Raw genomic sequence first — 24766 nt, forward strand, 5'->3', positions numbered from 1 at the left:
ATATATTGATTCTTCTTAGATTGAGCTATTTAACTTGTGGGTGTTTTTAAAATGTAAATACTTTGCTGATGTTTTTTATATATATATGTATATATGTGTGTGTGTGTGTGTGTGTGTGTGTGTGTCTGTGTGTGTGTCTGTGTGTGTGTGTGTGTGTGTGTATACAGTCGTGTGTAAATATAACTAGAAGGCACATCCAGACACTCATGCAACCCTGGCATCATCACTTGCAACTTGAATTCTTGTTTTCTTTAATTTAGTTTTCTCATAATTCATTCTGCACACTGAAGCTCAAACATCCAAGTGAAAGAAACATTAAAGATCCCCTCCAGACATGTGATAAGACATTAAAAAAACACTCTGCTTGGAACAATGATGTGTGTCTGATATGATTTTTCCCACAAAAACAGTATAATTAAGTAAAATAGCAACGACTCATTCTCCCTCATTAACCATTCTTATAAATATGTGAATATATTTAATCTCAGAAGTTTTAACTTTTGAACACAAGATGTCTCCTATACTTCACTTTAAAGTCTGCTCTCAGTGTTTGTGCACTGGGTACTCAGGGAAACTTTCCACTTTCAGCTTTTTCAGTGTCAAACTCTGCACGTGCATCAGTCTGCAGAGTGAAGCTCAAACATCCAACTGTAGGAGCCAGAAGAAGAAGAAGAAGAAGAAAAACAACCATATATTTGAGTGAAGGAGGTCTTTAAAGTCTTTATTAATGACCCTGTTTCTTTCCCACGTGTATATGAGCAGAGCCCTTGCAGTCTCCAGTCTCCATGTCCTTACAGAGAGCCGCTTGACCTTCCACTGAAGGGCTCCCTGCGCGGGTTTCCACCGCGCATGTTTGTGCGTGGCCCATCATGTGATGTAATACGGTTACACATTTATTTAACTATAAGTGCAGCCAGCATGCTCGAGTAAGTGGTCATTTGCATACATATTTAAACTGTGTGTGTGTGTGTGAGTGTGTGTGTGTGTGTGTGTGTGTGTGTGTGTGTATGTGTGTTTTTCGTCCCACAGTTGTGAATCCAGAGGTGAAGCTGATTTCAGCACCGGAGCTGTCCGAAAGTGACGGATGCTCAGCTCAGGCTGCTGAAACTCACTCTGCCTCTCTCTCTCTCTCTCACTCTCTCTCTCTCTCTCTCTCTCTCTCTCTCACTCTCTCTCTCTCTCTACCTCTCTCTCCCTCTCCTCTTCCCTCTCCCTCCTCGCTCCTCTCCTCCACACGCACAAAACGCTCTGTCATGGCGTCTTCCAACCATGTTACCCCCACCAACTGTAGCTGGTGGCCCATCTCAGCCATGGATGAAGACGGCAAAATCACAGACGGCGAGGAGTGCGAGGAACCGACGGCAGAGCCCAAACCCTTCAGCAAAGACAGGCTCGTTTTGTATCACTGGACGCAGTCTTTCACCTCCCAAAAGGTAAAGAGAGACAGAGAGAGAAAAAGAGCAAGCGCTTGAAAATGGAGGTGGCTCCACGTCTCTTGCATGATATGCTGCTACAGCATGGAGCTCCCTGTGTGTGTGTGTGTGTGTTTGTTGTGATCAAAGCATGTTTTTTCCCTCTGTGCATGCACACATACCTCCGGAATATGAATACGATCCTGCAGCTGGGCAGACCTCCCATTTGAGAGGTTTGGCAAAGCGCTGCAGCATGGTGCCCGTTTACTCGACATATAGCTGGTCATTATTCTGCATAAATCAGCCGTCAAATCTCATCAGCTTCCACCTTTTTACTGACACATTGGAGCTTTTTTTTATTATTTCATTTTTGGTCGCCTTATAGCCAGTGGATGCGGTTATAACCTCTGTGCTCTGACACATGACAACCTAAATAATTGATTGAAAATGATGTGCAAAACAAACCAAAGGCCACCTTCCCCCCTTCTGCAGCTGAATCATATCATATGTTACACACATATATATTTCTGTGGCTTCTTTAAGTCTGTCTTCACATTACCTTTGCAGACAGTTACCTGTTACCTTTCTCTTTAACTGAGCATGAGTGGAAGATGATCAAAATGCTGTCTCTTTTTGGATAAGACATTCAAAACTCAGCATGAAGCTACAGAAAGGCTTTGTGTGTAGGTATGTATGATCAACAGGGCTTTACTTCTGTATATTACAGGGCCACTCTGCCAATTTCTACACATTAAGATACATTTTTCTGGTCATGGCTTCATGTGTAATGTCTTTTGTGGCTATGGAGGAGCTCAGTCCAGTCTGGGACCCCTGTGATGTCACAGTGATGTCACCAGGGTTAACTCAGTCTTGACCTCCAGGCTGAAGTTTTGATTTTTTCAGAAATTTTAAGTTTGAAAGGTTTTTTTTCTTCTTTTTTTAACCAACGTTCATGACATATTGGAGTTTCTGTCTTGTACATAGCGTTCACATCTAGAGCTGCAACGATAATCATTGAGTGCCTGACTATTTTTAATTCTCATTGAATAGTTAATCAAGCAATAATTAGGCTAATCAATAATCTAGTCACTATTCAAGACAAAAAACAAAATTGTGATGTTCCAGACCTTAAATGTGGATCATTTCTTCTTTCTTTAATCTTCTATGATAGATTATTAATCTTTGGTTAATGGGCTGTTGGTCAGGACAAAACAAGATTGCATTTTTGGCTTCGGGGAACACATTTATCCAAATTTTTGACATTTTATAACCTAAACGACTAATTGAGTAATCAAGAAAGGAAATGACAGATAATTTTAAAAAATAATCGTTGGCTGCAGCTCTGTTCACATCAACCTGCTAGAAGTTATTACAATTATGAAACTGGGATTTTTCTGGAAGCTCTGATATATCCGATTTGACACTTAATATTACAAAAGTGCATAAAAACCAAACATTGGCGCCTCACGTCAGCTAAAGTCCATCGTTCAGTGTAATTAAACCCACATTTAATGGATATAGTGTCATTGTGTCAGTGCACAGTACTTTAAAGCTTCCTGAGTTGAATCTTACAGAGTCTTCACATCCAATCTGACATAGTGTGAATGTGGCATACGAGAGAATAAAAGTCATTATTACACTTCCAGTCTAGTGTCCGGTCCGCTAGCTTCTCTAACATAATGTATCTTCTCATTCAGTATTTCTTTCTTTTTTTTAAAATTGGTCTTCCTGAAAAAAGTGTGTCTTACTTTCTATACAGCAGCTGGTATTAGAAATGTAGAGGTTGAAGAACAATTACTTTGTGAGCACACAGAAAACGTCACCTGTCATTGTCACTTACTTTTGTCCATATCTATAAAACTCACCTACATAATCTTTGAGCCTGTCCCCCCAAGAAAAACAACACCATAAGCTATAAATTCAGTCGCCAAAAATGACGGGTTAAGGGAAGGGGTACGTACAACGATTTAATTCAGAGGACTTGTTGCAACCCACTGATGTAATTTAGTTTAAACTTTATAGCCGTTAATCTCTGCTGTCTATACACTTCTCCACTGTTTAGTCCTCTTTGTCCTGCTGATTACAGATGATATAGATAGATAGATAGATAGATAGATAGATAGATAGATAGATAGATAGATAGATAGATGGATTGTGTTACCAGTTTTATCTACCAAGACATTTAACCTACGATGATGTCAGACTCATAGGAAATGGATTTTGTTTAAGGCCACTAAAAAAGCAGAAATATGAAATAAACCACTAACCCTCCCTGTAATGATTGGATAACCCACTCTTTCTCCTGAGCCACTGCCACCTCTATTTTAATGGGATTTTGAATTAGTTTTTTTTACTTTTGGAAAGAAACTTATAAAGTTCAAGTTTCACCTTGGGTCCTCACTAGAAAAGACACAATCAAGTTGCAGTGGTTTTTTAATGTATTAGTGACTAAAGGTGAGAATATTTCCTTCTTCTTTTCAGCTGCAGCTTATAATTTCCCCAAATTTATGGAAATACAGTACTAAAGTGGTGGAGTCCCTCTGGACATTCATTGTTATAAATTGACAAATCGGTGCTTCGTCTCTAAGCTCAGGATTCTTGGATTACACTCTTATGATTTCAGTCTGCCTCTTTGCATATTGCCCAGCATGTAATTAAAACGGCTATACCTGGGTATCACCGTTTATTCCTTTTCCACTGTGAACCAACAACCTTGAGTGGATGCTCTTTCTCCACCGCACCTGCTATATCAGTATTAAGGGTGGATGTTGGCTTATAGCCACTGAGTCTGAGTGGCTGATTGCGCTGGTTGACACTCAGCAGAGGGTAAACACCGGGCTCGCTGTCATGATAATCACCTCAGTCCTTGAGCTTTAGTAGCCGAATCATGTGTGACTGTGCTGTCAATGAACAGATTATTGGCTATGTATCTCTTGAGCAACACACATATATATATCAGTGAAAAAAATACACTGAAACCTAATTATATGTATTTATACGATGGTGCATATTGTGTGTTGTTATGCAAGATGAAGCATGCTATAAATTGCATTTTGGTTGCTTTTAAGAGATTAAAAGGCCGAGCACAAGGTTGTCCACTCCATCAGAACTGTACTGAATATGTTTTTCTTTTTTTTCTTAATATAACACATATTCTGTTCAGTGTGATTGGTCAGAATCTCTCCCCAGCACCTTGAAAGACACATTTTATATTTAGTGGGTCTTTCGTGACTGGCACGACTATTTTTCTTTCTCTAAAAAGACAAAAACAGAGTAACAAAGGAGTCACGTCTCCGACAGATCATCAACCGTTATCCCTGTGAAGACACTGTTGTCATCAGATGTTCAGGGGATTATTTACAAGTCTGTGTGTACGCCTCAGCAGGTTTGTGAGGGAAGAGGGAATCTGTGGCATTGAATTTCTCCGGTATTTATGACCACTTCATGACTAACTGATACTGTAACTTTCCTCCTATGGCCTGAAGTGGGCCACACTGTATATTCATCTACCTCACATGAGAGATGTATTGTGAGCACAGCAAATCTGATAGAGATAGAGACAGATGGAGCTTGATACCCTGGAGTAACAGCACATTTAGTGGCCAGCCTCACAGATCAATACAGCACTGGCAACCTGAAGGCCTGCAGGTTGGAGATTTACACCTTCAGGAGACCTTCTCTGAGACTGTAACACTGCACTGGTTTCTATCTGTGTGGCGTTCAGCGTGTCCTAATACCAGTAAGTAACTGGTCAGTCATTTAAGGATCAGCTTTATGTGAGCCTTAAATGACACAGTCACACTTAGGCATGGGATGATAACCGTGTTCAAGGTATACCACGATTTGAAAAAGCCATGATAACCGAAACCACCAAATTTTCTGTCATACCGTTCCTAAGGTATGAGCTGTTATTTGTCTGGTCAAAGACAGGAAGTGCTGGTCAGAAATCCCTCAGGTGGTGCAGCATAGAGTATCACGACCCCTCACACTGTCATTACAGATTCAGGTTAAATTAACATGTCTGTCTTGAGCTAGATAGCTAAATATAAATGAATTATGTTGACAAAAACTGATAAAAATCTATTGACACTTTTAAACAACGTATAAAACAAGATGAAAATGTTAGGGAGAGACGAGCTGGGAAGAGATCAGATGTAAGGATAAAGAGCCCTTGTAAACCATGTGGAGCAATCACTAGTAAAAAAAAGTGACATTTGCAGTCATCACGAAATTCATGCAAAGGTGAACTTACTTGAATGTGTTTTTTCAAGCTAACGTTATTTTATCAGAGCTGGTGTGTTTTTGCTAAACTTAATACAGTCTAAAAGAAACCACTGCTGTCCTGTACTGATAGATTAAAATATTGATTAACACGCTAAAGATTTCCTCAAATTGAAACAAATATGTAACAAACAGAAGAAGATGCATCTGAAGGAATGTTTACTGATGTTTGACTAATTTAATGTTACTAAATGTTGATGGGAGAAAGGAGTTGAAATGTAGTATGAAGCCAACTTGGAAAGGGGAGAGGAGGTTAGGGAGTTGAGAGACAGAAAAATCAGAACATGAATTTTTCCCCTTATTCAACCTCACAGATTCAGAAGATGTCCGATGACAAGGACATTTCAGCCGCTCCTCTAAATGCTTCTAAGTATAAAAGTGTCTAAAGAACAACGTATCGAGGAGGAGGGCATAGCTAAAAGGATTGGGTCACAGGATTAACAGTCACAATGGCTGAAGATGAGGACTTGGGGATGGAGACAGTAGAGTATAAGTGATTATCTACGTAGAGGAGGCCAAAAACTCATCATTGATGTTTTATCATTGACTGAAATGGTCTTTGTGAAAAATCAAGGCCATATTCGTATTTCTTTTATAAGAGACTTGGTTGATTTATATTTGATTTTAAGATACATAAAGACATGTTTCACACATTCACATTCAAATGGGGTGGGGGATTTATAATGAGACTCTATCTAGGTATGCATTTATGTTATATTGTAATTGTAATCAGTTGTATTTATTTTAACATGGACCCCAGGAAGAGTAGCTGTTGCCTGGGTAACAGCTAATGGGGATCCAAATAAACTAAACTAAACCTTAATACTTCCCCATAATAACAGGTAAATAGGCGTTTCCTCCAGGAGTCCATAATCTGTGCAGAGGAATGTATAAAATCATGCAGCACACTTTAACTGAACCTGTTAACTATAACCTGTAAAACTCATGATGTTTAGTTAACTACAATGAAACTTTCAGATTCAGATGACTCAAATATGACTAAGACTAAACAGCATTTTAGTCAAAAGGCTATGACTCAAACAAAATCAAAATTTGAGTTCAAAATGAATGTTGTCCTCGAGTAGGAAGGAAGGGAGGAAGGAAGGATGGAAGGGAGGGAGGGAGGAAGAAGGAAGAAGGAAGAAAAGGAGGAAGAAAATATGGTAGAAAGGAAGGAAGGAAGGATGGAAGGAAGGTTGGAAGGGAGGAAGGCTGGATGGAAGGGAGGGAGGGAGGAAGAAGGAAGGAAGGATCAAAGGGAGGAAGAAAGAAGGAAAGGAAGGAAGGACAAAAGAAGGAAGAAAGGTAGCATGGAGGGAAGGAAGGAAGGAAGGAAGGAAAGAAGGAACAGTCAAAACAGACGGGGTCAATTTGACCTGGGAGGACGGCACAAAGGTCAATGCTGGTTAGCAGGAAAGGTAGCTAATCAGATGCTCAGCTGCAACACAATATTCAGCACACCTGCTCTTCAAATCCTTGCTAACAACACACAATATAATCTTATACTAGATTTGAGAAACCTGAATAGGCGTACTCCAATAAAAACCTGGATACTTACACCTTAAACACTTTCATTGTTGGTACAGAACAAAGTTGCTGAGTTTGGGGAGAAATCAGGACACAAATGCAGATGATCAGAAACCTGGATTTTGTATTCATGTATGCAGGGATATAAATAACCCGTTTTCTCATGTTTCATGGGGGACGCCGTTTCCCGAATAAGAAACAAAACCAGGATATTAAATGCACTGACTGTCTGCCCATGACTTGTAGCTACAGTACAGCAGTGTGTCTACTTTGTGTGTTGTTCCCTTCAGTGTTACACCCGCACTCTTGTGGCCTGTCAGCTGCTGTCAATCAACCACAGACAGCGACACGTCCCTGCAGCTAGATGAGACAAATAAAGTGCACTTCTAATAATTCCCTGAAGACCTTTTTTTTCTTCCCTTTTTAATAATAAAAACTATTAACGAGGCATTAGAAAATATATGTTCACATTATGTTGACTGCAAAATGGGATGACTACTGTAAATGTGATTTCCATTGGACTTTAATCCTCCTGTTGTCTTCAAGTCAAGGAAGGAAGAGAGGAAGAAGGACGGAAAAAGGGAGGAAGGAAGGAGGGAGGAAAGGAGGGAGGAAGGAAGGAGGGAAGAAAGGAGGTGAGGAAGGAAGGAATGGGGGGAAGGGAGGAAGGAAGAAGGAAGGAAAGGAGGGAGGAAGGAAGGGAGGAAGAAGGAAGGAGGTGAGGAAGGAAGGAATGGGGGTGGGAGGAAGGAAGGAAGGAAGAAAGAAGGAAAGGAGGGAGGAAGGAAGAAGGAAGGAAGGAGGGAAGAAAGAAAGGAAAGAAGGACAGGAGTGAAGGAAGGAAAGGGAGATGGAGGGAGGAAAGAGAGACGGAACAGTCAAAGTAGACGGGGTCAATTTGATCCGGGAGGAGGACACAAAGGTTAATGTAGCAAATATTTATCTTAACTCTTAAGCTGTGTATGCATAAGTGAGAGTTTCTTTTTTACCGTCCAGCAGCTGAACTACTTGGTATGATTACTGTGGAGTGACTAATATTATTATATAACCATCTCTGGTGTTGCAGCAGCCACTGTGTTATTGTGGGCATCATCAAGGGACACCTCAGCAGTGTAATACCGGGACCCGAAACATTTGGCAGTTTTGTAGAGAAATCCCTGATTTAGTGTTACACTGATGGAAATGTAAAAAAGCTTTTTATTCTTTGACATTGCAGCTGCATTCATAGATTTGTTTCTCGTTGTCCGATCCTGTGGTAATGCTGTAATTATTGTGTCTGGGTTACTAAATCATTCAGTTTTATTTCATTACACCATGTCTAGCCACACAGAGCAAAACTCCCATTTTACCCTTCCTCCTAAGCGGCCAGATGTAGCACTCGATACCCCAAGTGTCATCTCCTCCATTAATCTTATTTCCACTAATAGCTCTCTGTGGATCTTGGCTTATCCTTCATCCAGCTACTGATGTATCCTGACTGTCCTGCATCGTTTTTGCTCAAACTTTAGCACGCTGTAAAACATCATCTCATTATTCTGCTAGACCACACAAACAGTTCAGCTGAGCGTTTTTTATTCAATACAACTAAAAAAAATGATAATGCTTTTATGGCTTGAATGTCTATTAGCCACCCTGCTTTGCTTTTGATTATATTGTAATAACTCTTTGTCGTGTTTCTGCTTCACTTCATCAGTCTTCCTCTTGTTTTTTGTTGTATTTTTACTGTCTGGATATTATCTTTAACCCTCCTGTTGTCCTCGAGTCAAGGAAGGAAGGGATGAAAAAGGAAGGAAGGGAGAAAGAAGGAAGGAAAGGAGGGAAAAAGGGAGGAAGAAGGAAAGGAAGTAGGAAGGAAAGGGAGGAAGGAAGGAAGGAGGCAAGGAAAGAAGGAGGGAGGGATGAAGGGAAGGAAGGAGAAAAGAAAAGAAGGAGGGAGGGAGGAAAGAAAGAGAGGAGGAGGGAAGGAGGAAAGGGAGAGGAAGGAAAGAAAGAGGGAAGGAAGGAAGGGAGGAAAGAAGAAACAGTCAAAACCGACGGGGTCAATTTGACCCGGGAGGACAACAAGAAGGTTAATGCACATATATATTTTGTAAATCATTATATAAAGAAGGTGTGGGTTTGTTTTAGAAAGACAGGTGCTTCTTTCCTCTTGTGGATTTGAGCTTTTTTGTTTTAAAACAAAAAGGGCAGATGATGCAATCTGCAATAAACTACTGTCTCAACTTTCCCTTTTCATCACCCAGACGATTCTGTTACACCGCTGTAAGAAATCTGCACATAAGAGAGTTTTGGCCGGTAGCTGTGTAGCATGTGGTGTCATCCACCTCCTCAGGAATTAAGCATAATCTCATCCTTGTAATTGCAGGTACGTCTAGTCATTAACGAGAAGGGGCTCGTCTGCGAGGAGAGGGATGTGAGCTTGCCGCTGCAGGAGCACAAGGAGCCGTGGTTCATGAGGCTGAACCTGGGCGAGGAGGTGCCCGTCTTTCTCCACGGAGACGCCATCATCAGCGACTACAACCAGATTATAGATTACCTGGAGAAGAACTTTGTGGGAGGTACAGTGATAACGTGGCTCCAATCTAATGATTATGATCCCTTTTTCGTTTTACTGTAACCTTTGATTTTAGTGACACATTTTGGGAGGCCTTTAGAAATATAAGAAATATAAAACTCTTGCTCAAGAAAATATGAGGCTATTCTCCAAAGCCTTCAAATGTGGGATAAAGACCATTCAAAGCCATTCGAGGCCACCGGTCACCTTGTACAGAGTGCGAGTCTGTACTGTGAAACTTGTGTACTTTGTAAGTTGTTGTTGCGACAATGTCTTTGCACCAATGTCACCAAGATGAACTCTTCTGATTGGATTAGGTGAAACTCGAATGACCTCTCAGGGGAAAATGTTTGGCAGTCAACAAATATGACGCAGATACCGACACAAGAGAGGAAATTTAGGATGATGAACAAGCAACAGAATAAATAAGTAAAGAACAACGTCGGCATGCAGCAATTCAAATGTGATGAAGATGGAGGAATATATACAAGATGTGAAATGTGCATTGTGACGCAGTGACTCAGATTGAGGCTTAAACAGCCATAAATGTCAACCACTGCAAGAGGAAGGAGACGTTAAGACACTGAATCCTGTGTTGTGTTGTAGTATCTGTGGGTGGCGTGTCTTATATTATCATCAGCTGAGACATTATGTAGATGTTATGTAATGCCCTCGGAGCCTCAAACCACAAAATGCCTGAGGGAGATTAAGAGCTGGCCAATAACTGAACTGAAGAAGCCCCTCGTCTTTTAGTTTAGTTTGCAGTCACTTGTCTGGAGCAGCGATCCTTGAAAGCTCAGTTTTCAGTTGCAGAAGATCTGGTTCACTGCTTGCACAATAATAAAAGGACACGAGGCAGAAATGAACCCTGGTGTTTGATGTCTCAGTCTCATTCAGACCCATTTATTTGAGCTAATTTATACTGTGGTGCATTTAAGTTAACACATTCTGAAACAATATACTCTGAAGTCCTTATTCAGTATTTTCCAGACTGTAATAGTTCAGTTAAGGTGTATTTCTTTTTTTTGTGTTGAACTCGTTTTTTAAAACCAGACTTCAAGCCGGACATGCTTTTAGCCAGACGTCAATCTGTGGGATAAGAGTTACAGACATGCTTTCTCTCTGCGCTTAAATTCCTAATGAATGCTGGCAACGTGGGCTGCAGCTGGGCTGTAAAGTGCAGATGTCTCAGAAAAGAAAAGAGCAGCGCAGAGCAGCACGGTGCCAACTCAGGCTACTTTACAGTGTTGTTGAGAGGAGGGCTTTTATTGTCAGAAAAGCTGTTTGTCGCCTGATGAAAATCCAACAATCGGGTGCCTCAGTTGGTCTTATGCTCTGTCACATTCATCCTGAAAGTGTAAAGCTGTCAGAAGTTGATCTATACGGATGCCCTTCGGGTGCTGCTGTGATTTTTCCACCACAGTGCTGCAGCAGACCACCTAGAGGTCCGCTGCATGGCATGGCCAGACCGGCATGCCGATCCTAGGACTGATTACTCAGCTTCCTGGACTTCTGCCAGGTGCAGCTCCACCCTTCACGAGCTTCACTATTGGCCCGAGCGTCCCAAAGCAGCCAACAGACTCTATCTCTGTTTTGTCAGCACTGCCTGTCCCGTGTTTTCTGGCTGTGACCCTGCGGAGAGATAAACGTCTTTTTTTGTTTCTGTTTTGTTCTTATAAAGTGTTTCTTCTTAATATTGACTCTCAGCAGCAGATCATTGTACAGAGCACCGTCCCTTCCAGCCGCACAGCATGTAGCAAACCTGCTGAGTGCTAACACCAGAATTAGTACAGCAAAATGTAAAAGCTTGCTCTTTCACTGATAATGCTTTTTAAAGGAATAGTTATGTGGCACACAGTATCTTGGCCTGACACTGTGGCATTTTTAGACCATGTGGCAACTATCACGACTCTAGGTTGAAGACCACATGAAGACAAACCATGGCAAGCCAGCCTGTTGTTAAATTAAAATTAAAATTAAATTAAAACAATAGTGAAATTAATAATTCATTAGTCACATAATACACCATTATTAAAACACAGTACGTTGCCTAATATTTGCCTCTTTCAGCTGTCTTGGACAAACAAATTCAGATTTATTTAATAAAAGTACCAAGTTGTGTGCACTCTCTGGTGTGTTGAACTTCAAGTGTGAGACATCATTTTGAAACTTGGCACAAGAAAGACTTCAAAGATAAGGCTAACAAAAGCTGAATCAATCAAGAGGGCAGAGGCCCTGTATGAGAAGCAATGCAGCATGTTTACAACCCGATGTGCCGCCAAATGTCAAGCTACAGAGGGCAGCTATGAAGTCATGCAGTGCAATGCTACTATAAAGGTCCAGAAGTCTCCAAATACAGACCAGAGTACACGCAGCTCAGCAGAGAAAGGCAGGGACAAGGGTCGCACCAAATCAGTGAGATTGAATTAATATCCTTTTGTGCTCTAGTAATTTTCATACATTTGCACAAATAATAAGGTGTGTGTGTGTGTGTGTGTGTGTGTGTGTGTGTGTGTGTGTATGTATGTGTGTGTGTGTAGAGCGCAAATCTTTTGGCATGGGGAATCTAGACTGGGAGACGAGCAGTAGGAGTAAATAAATAAGTAGATAAATGTAGAGTGTAACACTGACGGCAGCCACTATGTGCTCGCTCCAATTGACTCCAATCCAAAAAGTGTCCATGTTTTTCATTATGGTCCCAATCTCTAACTTCAGGCCGTGTTATAAGTGTGCTTCTGGTCATTTGGGAATAATTGCTTCATTAATGAGATTTGAAAACTGTGATTGACAGTTGGCTCACTTGCTGCTCCAGGACTCACAAAGAGTCTAACTATGGGGCGGCTGTGGCTCAGGAGATAGAGCCACTAATGGGAGTGATGTGTCCTTGGACAAGATACTTAACCCCAAATTGCTCTCGATGGATTCCCCAATGTTGTGTGTGAATGTTAGTTTCCCTCTGATGAGCAGGTTGGCACCCTGCGAGGTAGCCCCAGCCATCAGTGTGTGAAAAAAATGGCTGAAAGTCTGGACAAGCAAGACTTTAGTATTGTTGTTACTACTGTTGCAGAATGTCAGTAAAGTTAATGCCACTTGATTAGTAATACCTGCTCTGTTCACACATTTTAACTAAAGTAGCTAACGGCCAAATGTGCACCACATGGTGTCTCTCTTTGCCTCGGGCTGAGGTTGCGAGGCATGTTTCCAAAGTGTGAAAGGCAACATACCGCGCTCTTTATTTGGAAGGTCCTGGCTCCAAATGGAAAAGATAGCGCTGAACCTAAGCTGTAACTCTGGACTTCAAACCAACTGCGAGGCAAATCAACGGGTGACATCACACCTGGCTATATCCATCTTTATACACAGTTTGTGGGTTACACTTAATCTGTTAATTAGTTAGTTTTAGAGGTGAGGTTTTGGACGGAGCCAGGCTAGCTTTCCCGCCTTGTTTCCTGTCTTTATGCTAAACTAACCAACTGTAGACTCATATTTAACAGACAGATTTTAGCTCTCAGAAAGAAAGCAAATTAATGTATTTCCCAAAATGTCAAACTATACCTTTTAAGTTGAGCAACAGCAGATAAATAGGACAGAGCAGGCCAGTAGGGGACTGTTGTAATGAGCTATCAGCATTGCCCTAATTAACCTGTTTCATAATATTGTTGCCTCCTGTCACTCTGCATATTATTGTGTTAATTTTTATCATCTTGATTGTCCTTGAATTTAATCTCATGGGGGTGACACAGTGTTGGTTCAGCTCAAGCCTCGCTACTTTTCCCACTCCGCCTAATTTCTTAGAGCTTTTTAGAGTTCCCAGGAGACATTTTTCCATTCGGTTCAGTATTGTTTAAATGTCAGGCTTTGTGAAATGTGGCCGGCGGTGCGTTACAGAGAGTGAGGGGTGTCATCTGTTACTAGGTTACCATGCTGTGTCTCTTTGACAGCCGAAGGGAGTATTGTATTAATTTTGGGGTTGTGTAGCATAAAGCTTTATGATGGTTGCTTAGAAACCTCAGGTGCTCTGGGAAATTATGAAGTAATAAAAATATACGAAGTGTGCAATTGTTCCCTAGATTCTTTTTACTCCTTTGTACATATTTTCTTGTGCATATGTGTAACTGTTTTTCTGTAGCTGTGCTTGTCCTCAGAGAAACATGCCATAACAGGGTTGTGAGCTACTTTAAAAAATGCTTTCTCTCTCTATGGATGTTTTTCACATCGTCGTCTCTCCCTGCAGACACGGTGGCTCAGCTGATTCCTGATGCAGACTCGCCTCTCCACGAACGAGTGCAGCAGTACCGCCAGCTACTGGACGGTCTGCCCATGGACGCTTACACACACGGCTGCATCCTCCATCCAGAACTCACCACTGACTCTATGATCCCAAAGTACGCCACCGCAGAAATACGTAGTAAGTGAAGCCAGCTCACCGGGTTGTGTGGACATGATTGTGCATAACTCTGCATTAATTACAAGTGGAATAGAGGTGATGTTATAAATATTTGCAATAGTAATATTTGTTAATGGAGCATCTCTTCACACAAGGCAGCAAATTAAAATTAAAAAGTATAATATCAAGTATTGAATCTTAATTATTATACAATTAATTTAATTTGAGAATAAAATGGGCAAAACAAATTCCTTATGAGATTTAAAATAATAAAAAGATAATTAAAGTAAAGCAAAATAAATAAATAAATTAGTACAAGCTCCCCAATAATAGTATCTTGTTATTTTCACACGTTGGTTTGTGGACAGATCAAACAAATTGGATATAAAATAGATGTTTCCTGTTTGTTTGCTAAGCTGAGCTAACTGGCTGCTGGCTCTAGCTTTATATTTACTGTACAGACTTGAGAACGGTATCAATACTCATATTTAACTCTGGGCAATAAATCGAATTAATGCATTTCCCAACTTGTTGAAATATTCCTTTAAAAGATGATTTCGTCAGGCAGATTGTTCCAGAGCCTCCAGGCCCTGATTACAAATATGAAGTATTGAATCTTAGTTATTATAAAGTTCATTTAATTTGATAATAAAATGGACAAAACAAATTCCTTATAAGATTTAAAATAATAAAAAAAAAACAGTACAAGCTCCCCAATAATAGTATCTTGTTATTTTCACACTTTGGTTTGTGGACAGATCAAACAAATTAGATATAAAATAGACGCTTGTGCTGTTTTCTGTTTCTATGCTAAGCTGAGCTAACCGGCTGCTGGCTCTAGCTTTATACCTGAGAACGGTATCGATGCTCATATCTAACTCTCGGCAATAAATCGAATGAATGCATTTCCCAACTTGTTGAAATATTCCTTTAAAAGATAATTTCCTCAGGCAGATTGTTCCAGAGTCTCCAGGCCCTGATTACAAACTCCCCTAAAATTTTAAGCCAGGACACGACACTCAAGGAGCTACATAAGGCCACAAAGAGCCATAAAAGTAATCAATAAGATCTGAAAGACAATTTTAAACATACTGGGAACCAGTGTGAGGAGACTGGTGTGATATAGTTATGCCTCACAGCTCTGGTTAAAAGCCTGTCAGGTGAGTTCTGTACAGTCAAGGAAATCGATCAATATATTGTATTTGTAGTATAAAGACCGTTAGAATAATCAAGATGTGAAGAGATGAAAACATGAAAAAGGGTGTTAAGATTTCTTGCAGCTTGTCTTGTGATGTGCTCAAGAAACCAGGATTTAATTTCTCTGCAGTTCAGTTTAAGAACATTTTTAGACAAAGACAATCCTGTAAATAGAAATAAACATACCGACATCACTGGATCTAACACTGAGATACAACAGGGTATCGTCTGCATACAGTGAAAAGCGATGTCATGTCTATGGATGATCTGCATATAAGACACATTTAAGGTTGATGTGATGCATCGGTAATCGATTATCTCATATTTATATATCTTTAGATTTAAAAATGAGTCAGGAGGTCTTATTGACTGTAATTAACAAATATTAAAGTGCAGATTGCAGATATATTTACCATTGTGTCAGTCAGACAGAAGGAGTGTAACAACCAGGCGGGGAGTTCCGGTCCTCTGAAATGAGGCCAACGTGGAAGTAACTTAGAACTGCATTCTATCAAAAGGCCACCAGGGGGCGACCGTTTTGGTGTCAAAAGGACTTCCGTCTCAATACAAGTCAATGGAGAATTCACCAACTTCTCACTTGATTTCTAACCTCAGTAAACGTTTTCAAAATGTGTTTATGGTCTCAATCGCTAGTTTAAAGCCTTCTTCAATGCAGTATGATGTTCATTTGTGACATTTTGGCCTCCCTGATTTTATATTTGACGATAAAGCAGGGTATGCATTAGGGCGTGGCTACGTCGTGATTGACAGGTTGATTGACCAATGTCCTCGAGATCCAGCCCTTGCAACCATAGCAGATTCAAAACTATTGGCTTCTGAGCAGCAGTCCACAAACCAATGGGTGACGTCACGGATGTTATGTCCATTTCTTTTATTCAGTCTATGGTAATAACTCATTAGATATCTCTTATATAACTCTACTGCTGTGACACCAGTTAGCTTCGTGGCAAACAATGGAACTACTTTATCAACAGGTAAAGCTATAGGCATGAGTTTTATAATATCTGTCAGCATTATACTGACAAGAGAGAAAATGATAAGGCTGTTGCTCATTGACTTACTGACTGTTTCACAAATTAACCAAGTTGGAGTCCTACTTTATCATTGTCCCTAAACAGTTGATATATTATTTAAAACTGAACCTCTAAATGACCAGACACAGACTGGAGTGCAAATGTAGGTTACTGAATCCACTCAGCTGTGTATAACACTCAGAGGCATGTGTTCAGAGAATCAAACTGTATCGTGCATCGATGCATGAGTGACTCCATGTGACAGTGTTCTGCTACATTTCACAGCGCATGTTCACACACAGTTCATGTTCAGAGTAGATTCATGTCAGGTGTGTGTGTGGTGTGTTAGGATACTATATACTTCTGGTGCCTGTGTGCATTTCAAAGGTTTTATTCTCATCACTTAAAGAAACTGTTTCTTGGCAACAGAAAATGATTAACCCCTGTGTCGTCCTCCTGGGTCAAATAGACCCCATCTCTTCTTTCTTTCCTTCCTTCCTTCCCTCCTTACTCCTTTCCTTCCCCCCTTCCTTCTCTCCTTACTTCCTCCCTCCCTCCCTCCCTCCTCCTTTTCTTCCTTCCTTCTCTCCTTAATTCCTTCCTCTTTTTGTCCTTCCTCCCTTCCTTCCTTCCTTCCTTCTCTCCTTAATTCCTTCCTCTTTACGTCATTACTCCTTTCCTCCCTTCCTTCTCTCCTCCTTTCCTTCCTTCCTTCCTTCCTCCCTTCCTTCCCTCTTCCTTCCTCCCTCCCTCCCTTCCTCCCTCCCTTCCTTCCTTCCTTCCTTCCTTCCAGGACAACAGGAGGGTTAAAATGTGCTGTGGCGGGTTAAAAAAGTCTTATATTTATGTGCAGAATGTGTTGACAGCATAAAAAGTAGATGCTATTTTTGTTTTTGCCTTTTTTTTCTGTGCTTATTCATGTTTTTGAAACAGTATATAAAGAGATTATTAGTGTTGTTAACTCTTTTCATTATTCTGGACGTTTACAAATACTCTGTGTGAACGAGCTTCAACTTTGGGACCAACTAGTCTCCCATAGCAGCAGCAACAGACGGGCATTATGAATGCAAAGCTATTCATCTCCCTTACTGCATTTTCCACATCATTGGCAAACAAATCCCTGTTTTTATGTGCACTGTGTGATTAGCATACAGTGTAATTTGACGCTACTCAATACCAAAACCCCTTAACACAGCATAGTGTAGTGCTGCCAGGTTATATATCCCAGCAGCTGATATCAGCCTGAACTGCGGTGCTCTTTCCATCAGGTATCGGCCTCGCCATGTAAATCAACCGGCTGGATTAGATGAAATCCTGCAGCAGAATTAATTATCCTGTTCAGTCCGTGTTGTATCTATACAATCAACCCGATGAAGTATTAAATATTAATAAAGATGCATCAGTGATTTTCATGTGTAATTATCCACTAATTTGTTTTTACGTCAAGTCAGTATTAAAAACAGTCTTGGATGATTATACTACAAACTTAAAGGGATAGTTCACACAGTTTAATACAGAGGTGTCAAACTCATTTTCATTCAAGGGCCACATAGAGCTCAATTTGATCTCATGCGGGCCGGATCATTTAAAAGATGGAAGGCACTAAGAAGAGAAGGAAGGGAAGAAGGAAGAAAGGAAGGAAATAAGAAGGGAAGGATGGAAAGACAGGCAAAAGGAAGGAGGGAAGAAAGATAGGAAAGGCAGACAGATGGAAGGAAGGAAGGACAGGAGGGAGGAAGAACAGAAGGAAGAAAGGGAGTAAGGACAGATGGAAGGAAGGAAGAAAGGAAGGAGCGAATGAAGGAAGGAAAAAAGGAAGGTAGGAAGGACAGATGGAAGGAAGAACAGAAGGAAGAAAGGAAGGAAGGACAGATGGGAGGATAGACAGATGGAAGGAAGGAAGAAAGGAAGGAGCGAACGAAGAAAGGACAGATGGAAGGAAGGACAGATGGAAGGAGGGAAGGAAGGAAGGAAGAAAGCAGGGAGTATGGAAGGAAGGAAAAGAACACAGGAAGGAAAGTGGGCTGGACTGAACCCCTCGGCGGGCCGGTTCTGGCCCACGGGCCGCATGTTTGACACCCCTGGTTTAATATGTCTGGGTTCATCAAGTTTAAGGTCAACAGTGAAATGTTTAGGATGAGACAGGCAGAAGTAATTCTATACAATAAGATAAACAATATAGATTAAGACAGAAAACCTCCCCTATGAATAATGAATTTTAAATAGATGAAAGGTGCCAGTGTATAAATAAATGGTAGGCGTTGGAATAGAGTCATTAGATGAAAGCTGTGATACAAATAGTGTAGAGGTTATAAGAAGTCACAATGCTGCAGGAGATATGACTGTTTCTTGTTATTCATATTTCAGTAGATTAATACAGTAGCACAATGTTGGACACATATTTCCAGTGTAACTACATTAAGACTGTTTCAATCATAATCTAGACTGTAACATGTCTGAGTGGAGGGTGGATTTTTTTTAACATTTTTTAACCCTTGTGTCGTCCTCCCGGGTCAAATTGACCCCATCTCTCTTTTGACTGTTCCTTCTTTCCTTCCTTCTTCCCTCTTTCCTTAATTTTTCCTTCCTTATTCCCCTCCACCCTTCTTTCTTTGCTCCCTTCCTACCTCCCTGCCTCCCTCCTTACTCCTTTCTTTCCATCCTTACTCCTTTCTTTCCTTCCTAACTTCCTTCTCTCCTAAATTCCTTCCTCTTTTCATCCTTACTCCTTTCCTTCCTCCCTCCCTCCCTCCTTACTCCTTTCCTTCCTTCCTTCCTTCCTTCCTTCTCTCCTCTCCTTACTTCCTTCCTCTTTTCCTCCTTACTCCTTTCCTTCCTTCCTTCTGTCCTTCCTTGACAGGAGGGTTAAAGGAAAAAGCTGGTGATATTTTTACTGTCATCAACAAATACAATGAAAAGACCAAAACCAACAATGTGTTAGTCCTTCTCTTATTACTTTAGAAACATCCTGTCTGTTCCAGTTGGTTTCTACTGAAGCTGTAAGTGTTGTGCCCTTAAACAGGGAAAATAGTGAGGGAAGAGGGATGAAGAAACACGCACTCTGCTCTTGCCTTTACTCGTCTGTATTGAGTCTTAATTCAGTCTCAGGACCACAGTTTCCACAACTAAGTTATCCTCTATGGTTTTCTAAATAATGTAAATTATATTTTTAACCAGCATAGACTGCAACTTACATGAAATACATTTACCTTTTTAACATATGTCTTTTAGCTGACACATGAACTGACTTTTTACAGTAATAAAATAACGTTTTTAAGCATCTTACAGAAAATATCTCTGTGATAAGCTCAAATGCAGAAAATGGCGGAACAACAGTCAGGCGCTAAAGCGAGACAATAGCAGTAGCTAGCTTACACGGTGACGGAGTTAGCCAGAAACTCTTTGACAACATAAAAGTACAAAATTCACCTCTTTCTCTCACAATGAACCACCATGACAAAATAACAATTATCAACAACGTGTGTCACTAGATTTATAGTGCTTTGTGTACGGTAATTACCTTAAACAGGAAAATAGTGAGGAAAGAGGGATGAAAAAACACACACTCTGCTCTTGCCTTCACTCATCTGTATTGAGTGAGGAAGAGTAGCGCGATTCCCTCTACTGGAGCCCTGAGGCATTACCAATAGATCGACACATAATCAACCCAGAAAAAGAACACACATTACCTATTTGTATTATTTACACTCTGGCTGCATATTCTCCACAGTAATAACCTTAGCAACATAGCTGAAATAACAATGAAATTATGTGTTAAGAAAGTGGAACACGATTCATAACTCTGAAAAGGAATAAAATTATGTTTCTGAAAAATCTAATTATTTTAAAATTCTTAACTACTACATAAGCCGATCTTTAAGATACACGTTTGATTTTAAATAATTTCCTAAACCAGCTATAGGCACTGTACGTTACTGAAACAGGAGTACAAAGTGATTTTATGATGACTACTCTCAGCTGTCGATTTGGTTTATTAGTAGATCCAACAGCAGGATGGTGTACTGTATGTGGGATCATAATGAAGGAACAGTGGCTCGTTGATGAAGATGCAGTTTAGTTTTTAGACAACAATGGAGCTTTGTGGCACAGAGGAATACTCAATATGTCAAGCTTTGGATACACAGAAAATACTTATATATATAATCGGCTCTTAATAGGATCAGTACATTGTTGGTTTGAGTCTTTTCATTAGTTTGTTGACAATACGAAACATATAGAATATCAGCAGACTCAAATCCTTTAATAATATGGGCTCCAGTGAAGCATTTGTACATTATAGGCCACATCTTACATCATACTGTAGATGCCCTCGAGGGACTATGAATGGAGCACAGATGAGAATAATCGCGTCGTCCTCCCGGGTCAAATTGACCCCGTCTCTTTTGACTGTTCCTTCTTTCCTTCCTTCTTCCCCTCCTCCCCTCTTTCTTTGCTCCTTCCTTCCTTCCTTCCCTCCTTACTCCTTTCCTTCCTTCCTTCCTCCTTTCCTCCCTTCCTCCCTCCGTCCCTCCTTACTCCTTTTCTTCCTTCCTTCCTTCCTTCCTCCTTTCCTCCCTTCCTCCCTCCGTCCCTCCTTACTCCTTTTCTTCCTTCCTTCCTTCCTTACTCCTTCCTCCTTTCCTCCCTCCCTCCCTCCTTACTCCTTTTCTTCCTTCCTTCCTTCCTTCCTTCCTCTTTTCCTCCTTACTCCTTTCCTTCCTTCTGTCCTTCCTTGATCTGAGGACAACAGGAGGGTTAATAATATGGACTTCAGTGAAGTATTTGTACATTATAGGCCACATCTTACATCATACTGTAGATGTCTCACTCTGCCCTCGAGGGGACTATGAATGGAGCACAGATGAGAATAAGCTGATATGATTATTAAACAGTCTGGTCCCCCTGAGTGTCTGCTCTGTGCAAGATATGCCAGAAACCACAGTGGATGGGAAGTGCAGCAAATGTCTAATAATCTAGAGTAATATCTACAATTTACATCTGACTGTACTGTATGCACACAGAGCTGCATTATTTACATTGGTTCAAGTATCAAATTTGTCACAATGAAACTTTCCTCATCTGAGCTTAAGATAAAGACACTATTTGTTTGCTATGTTATTTGTGTGTGTGTGTGTGTGTGTGTGTGTGTGTGTAACTGCAGGACACTTGGCCAACGCTGCGACGGAGCTGATGAAGTTGGACCATGAGGAGCCACAGCTGACAGAACCGTATCTGTCCAAGCAGAAGAAGCTCATGGTGAGTTTTGTATAAAAGTTTTTTATCTGACCCTAACCCTCATTGTTTGGAAATGTGGAGACGGCCACTATGGAACTGAAACCCTTATATTGTTTTCAGTATATTATCCATTAACAATGTATTGTAGTTATTTTAATGGGAATAATTAATGGATTGTAATTATAAAGGTGTTTTAATAAATTTTCTGCATGTTTTAAAGATTTGTGAGCACTAGTATCACTATTACTCATTTTCCACCGAGCTGGAGCCAGTGCTGGTTCGGAGCTAGTGCTAGAATCAGTGCTCAGTTGGTGCTAAGCCTTTGAAGCACTTCCATGATTCACCAGTGAGAGGCAGCAACATGGCGCAACGCATCTAGCCTGCCGGAAACGAAGAAGAAGAAAAAGAAGAAGAAGAAGAAGTAGACAACGGCGGCTCTGGCAAAAAAATTGTACTTTTAATCAACAAATCTTTAACCCTCTGTAAATGCCACGCTAGTCAGCTAATGAACATTAACCCCGCTAATCTGCTAATAAACGTTAGCCCTGCTAGCCGGCTAATAAATGTTAGGCCCGCCCCCAGTCTGTTGATGTAATCGGTTCTTGCTTTAGACCAGTAAAGAGTTGGTACTTGCTCTGGCTCCCGTTCTGAGGATCGGGGCTGGAGCTTTGGTGGTGGAAAAGCAAAGAACCGGTGCTTAGTCAGGCTCTGGCTCCGAACCAGCACCAGCTCCAGCTCGGTGGAAAAGGGGTATATGGAGGTGTTTTTTTTTAAACTTGACCATATGCTAATGATTCTGTAATGTGCCAAGAAACGCAGCAAAGAAGTACTATAAATACTATAAATGTGGCTTTGCAAAGGAAGGAAATGCATTCAACAGGTTTGTTAGACCTCGAGGAGACATACGATGTGTTTCAGTGAGTAATAATGAAGGTAATAAGTCAACAAGAAAACTCTACAGAGTGGCTTTAAGGCCATTTAAGTAATAAAATGGGCTTTGATTTTTCAGCTAATGGCTGTCATGCTATGTTGTAAATTCAACAGTTTGTAAGGGAGTCTTAATCCACATAGAAATGGCATTAAGATTCCTAATTATATTAAAGTCTATTACTTTATTCTTTAATCCAGCCCACCTCTGGAGTAAAGCTATTGAATACCTAAATACTGAATATGGATCCCTTAAAATATCATTAGTTTACACTTTTATATGATATATATAATATTTCAGACCCTTTAACTGTGTGTAGGAGCAAAGAAATGTAATGGAGATATTATGTGGACAGCTTTGTTTACTCCTTAATATTTTGTGATAGACAATCCCACTACAAGTCAAACTTACACTGGCTCTCTGACAGATAATGTCTCTTTTTCCAAATGATGTTGGACCTGCATGGTTATTACATTGCAGGGCTGCAGCTGGGAGAAATTTCATCATTAAAAGCCCTTTAGCAGTTTTTTCCTCTAATCACGCCACTGGAGAGCTGAAAAACATTCTGCAGCATGCAAATCCTGTAACACTGGTACCTTTGACCTAAATACAGCTCGTGTTCCCTGGAGAAAACGTCCAGATGTACTAACCTTGTTTTCATCTGTTTAAAAAAAACCTGTTGGATTCTGTTAACAGTAGGAAGTGAAACGTAAAAAACAAAACAACAACCACCACCAAAAACAAACATATTGTACATGATCACAAAGCTGGAAAAGCATGACGTAGACAAGTAGCTGTTTCACCAGTGGTTTAAAATCATGAAGCAGGGATCAGACTGAAACATCCACAACCATAGCATGGATTGAAATCTGTGAGAGAGAATGAATTGTAGTGACTTTGGTGATCCTCTGACTTTTCCTGTGGTTTGGAGTGAAACGTCTCAACAACTATTAGATAACATTTTATATACACATTAAAGTTCCCCTGCAAATATGATCCTCAGCTGCACTGTATATGTACCTTGTTTTCTGCCAAATAGCTAATGTTAGCATTATATCTGTAATGTTTATTTGATTAATTAATTATTTGGAAAATGTATTAGAAACTATTTTGGTAATCAAGAAACTCAGACAGTCAAGCAAAAAATGCCAAAAAATTGATTGTTTGCAGCTTTTGAAATATGAGGATTTGATGCTTTTCCCTATCATGCATGATAATAAACTGAATATTTTGGGTTTCTTGGACACTTCATCAGACAAAACAAGAGTTTTGATATCACCATGAGCACCAAGATAATATAATGGGTGCTTTTCATTATTTTTTAATACAAAATGATTAATTGATAATGTAAAACCTGAAGCTAGTTAGCATGCTAAAATGCTAGCTCATCATCAGCATGCAGCATAGCTCAGCTGCAGACTCCCAGTCTTGTTTTCCTGTTTTTATCTAATATTGTATCAAAATATCTAAAAAAAAAAACTTGACATGCAAGTACTAGTGGTCATATTTTATTAACGTATTGGTGACAGCTACAAATGTCTCTCCTCACAGCACCTGGAGCAAAATGCAGTCTCAGTTTAAAATCATGTTTTTACTTCACAGCGCTTCGTAGTGACTGTTGAGATGAAAGCGGTTTGTTTTTTTACGATTGGCAGGCGAAAATCTTGGACCACGATAATGTGAACTACCTGAAGAAAATTCTGGGGGAGTTAGCCATGGTTTTAGATCAAGTGGAGGCTGAACTGGAGAAAAGGAAACTAGAGTATCAAGGTTTGTCCAAATGATTATTATCTGCTGTCATAACACCACCAAAATATGTTGTATAGCTAAATAAGTTAAATTTGTATTTTTTCCCCCTTCCTTTCAGGTCAAAAGTGTGAGTTGTGGCTATGTGGACCTGAATTTACACTAGCTGATATCTGCCTCGGAGCCTTGTTGCACAGGCTCAAGTTCTTGGGACTTTCTAAGAAATACTGGGAGGACGGCAGCCGATCCAACCTGCAGTCCTTTTTTGTGCGCGTGCAAAAACGCTACGCTTTCCGCAAGGTCTTGGGCGACATCCACACGACCCTCCTGTCCGCGGTCCTACCCAACGCCTTCCGGATGGTAAAAAAGAAGCCTCCGTCCTTCTTCGGGGCCTCTTTTCTCATGGGCTCCCTGGGAGGAATGGGCTACTTTGCCTACTGGTATTTAAAAAAGAAATACATGTAG

The 24766-nt window shown here is 40.4% G+C and overlaps 1 protein-coding gene across 4 annotated transcripts; it reads left to right on the forward strand.

Annotated features, from left to right (window-relative positions):
• The first annotated feature begins 1093 nt into the window (after positions 1–1093).
• gdap1l1 (ganglioside induced differentiation associated protein 1-like 1) lies at positions 1094–24766 on the forward strand. 4 transcript variants are annotated; one of them, XM_053318456.1, is made up of 7 exons: positions 1094–1433; positions 3031–3039; positions 9586–9778; positions 14009–14182; positions 21554–21648; positions 24211–24325; positions 24423–24766. In XM_053318456.1, exons 1-7 carry the CDS (start codon positions 1254–1256, stop codon positions 24764–24766), a joined length of 1110 nt encoding a protein of 369 aa, XP_053174431.1. In that variant the 5' UTR covers positions 1094–1253. The 4 variants fall into 4 exon arrangements, with proteins under 4 accessions (XP_053174431.1, XP_053174430.1, XP_053174432.1 ...); XM_053318455.1 differs by lacking the exon at positions 3031–3039; XM_053318457.1 differs by lacking the exons at positions 3031–3039; positions 14009–14182.

Source organism: Scomber japonicus, chromosome 4, assembly GCF_027409825.1.
Source record: "Scomber japonicus isolate fScoJap1 chromosome 4, fScoJap1.pri, whole genome shotgun sequence".
Taxonomy (NCBI): Eukaryota; Metazoa; Chordata; class Actinopteri; order Scombriformes; family Scombridae; genus Scomber; species Scomber japonicus.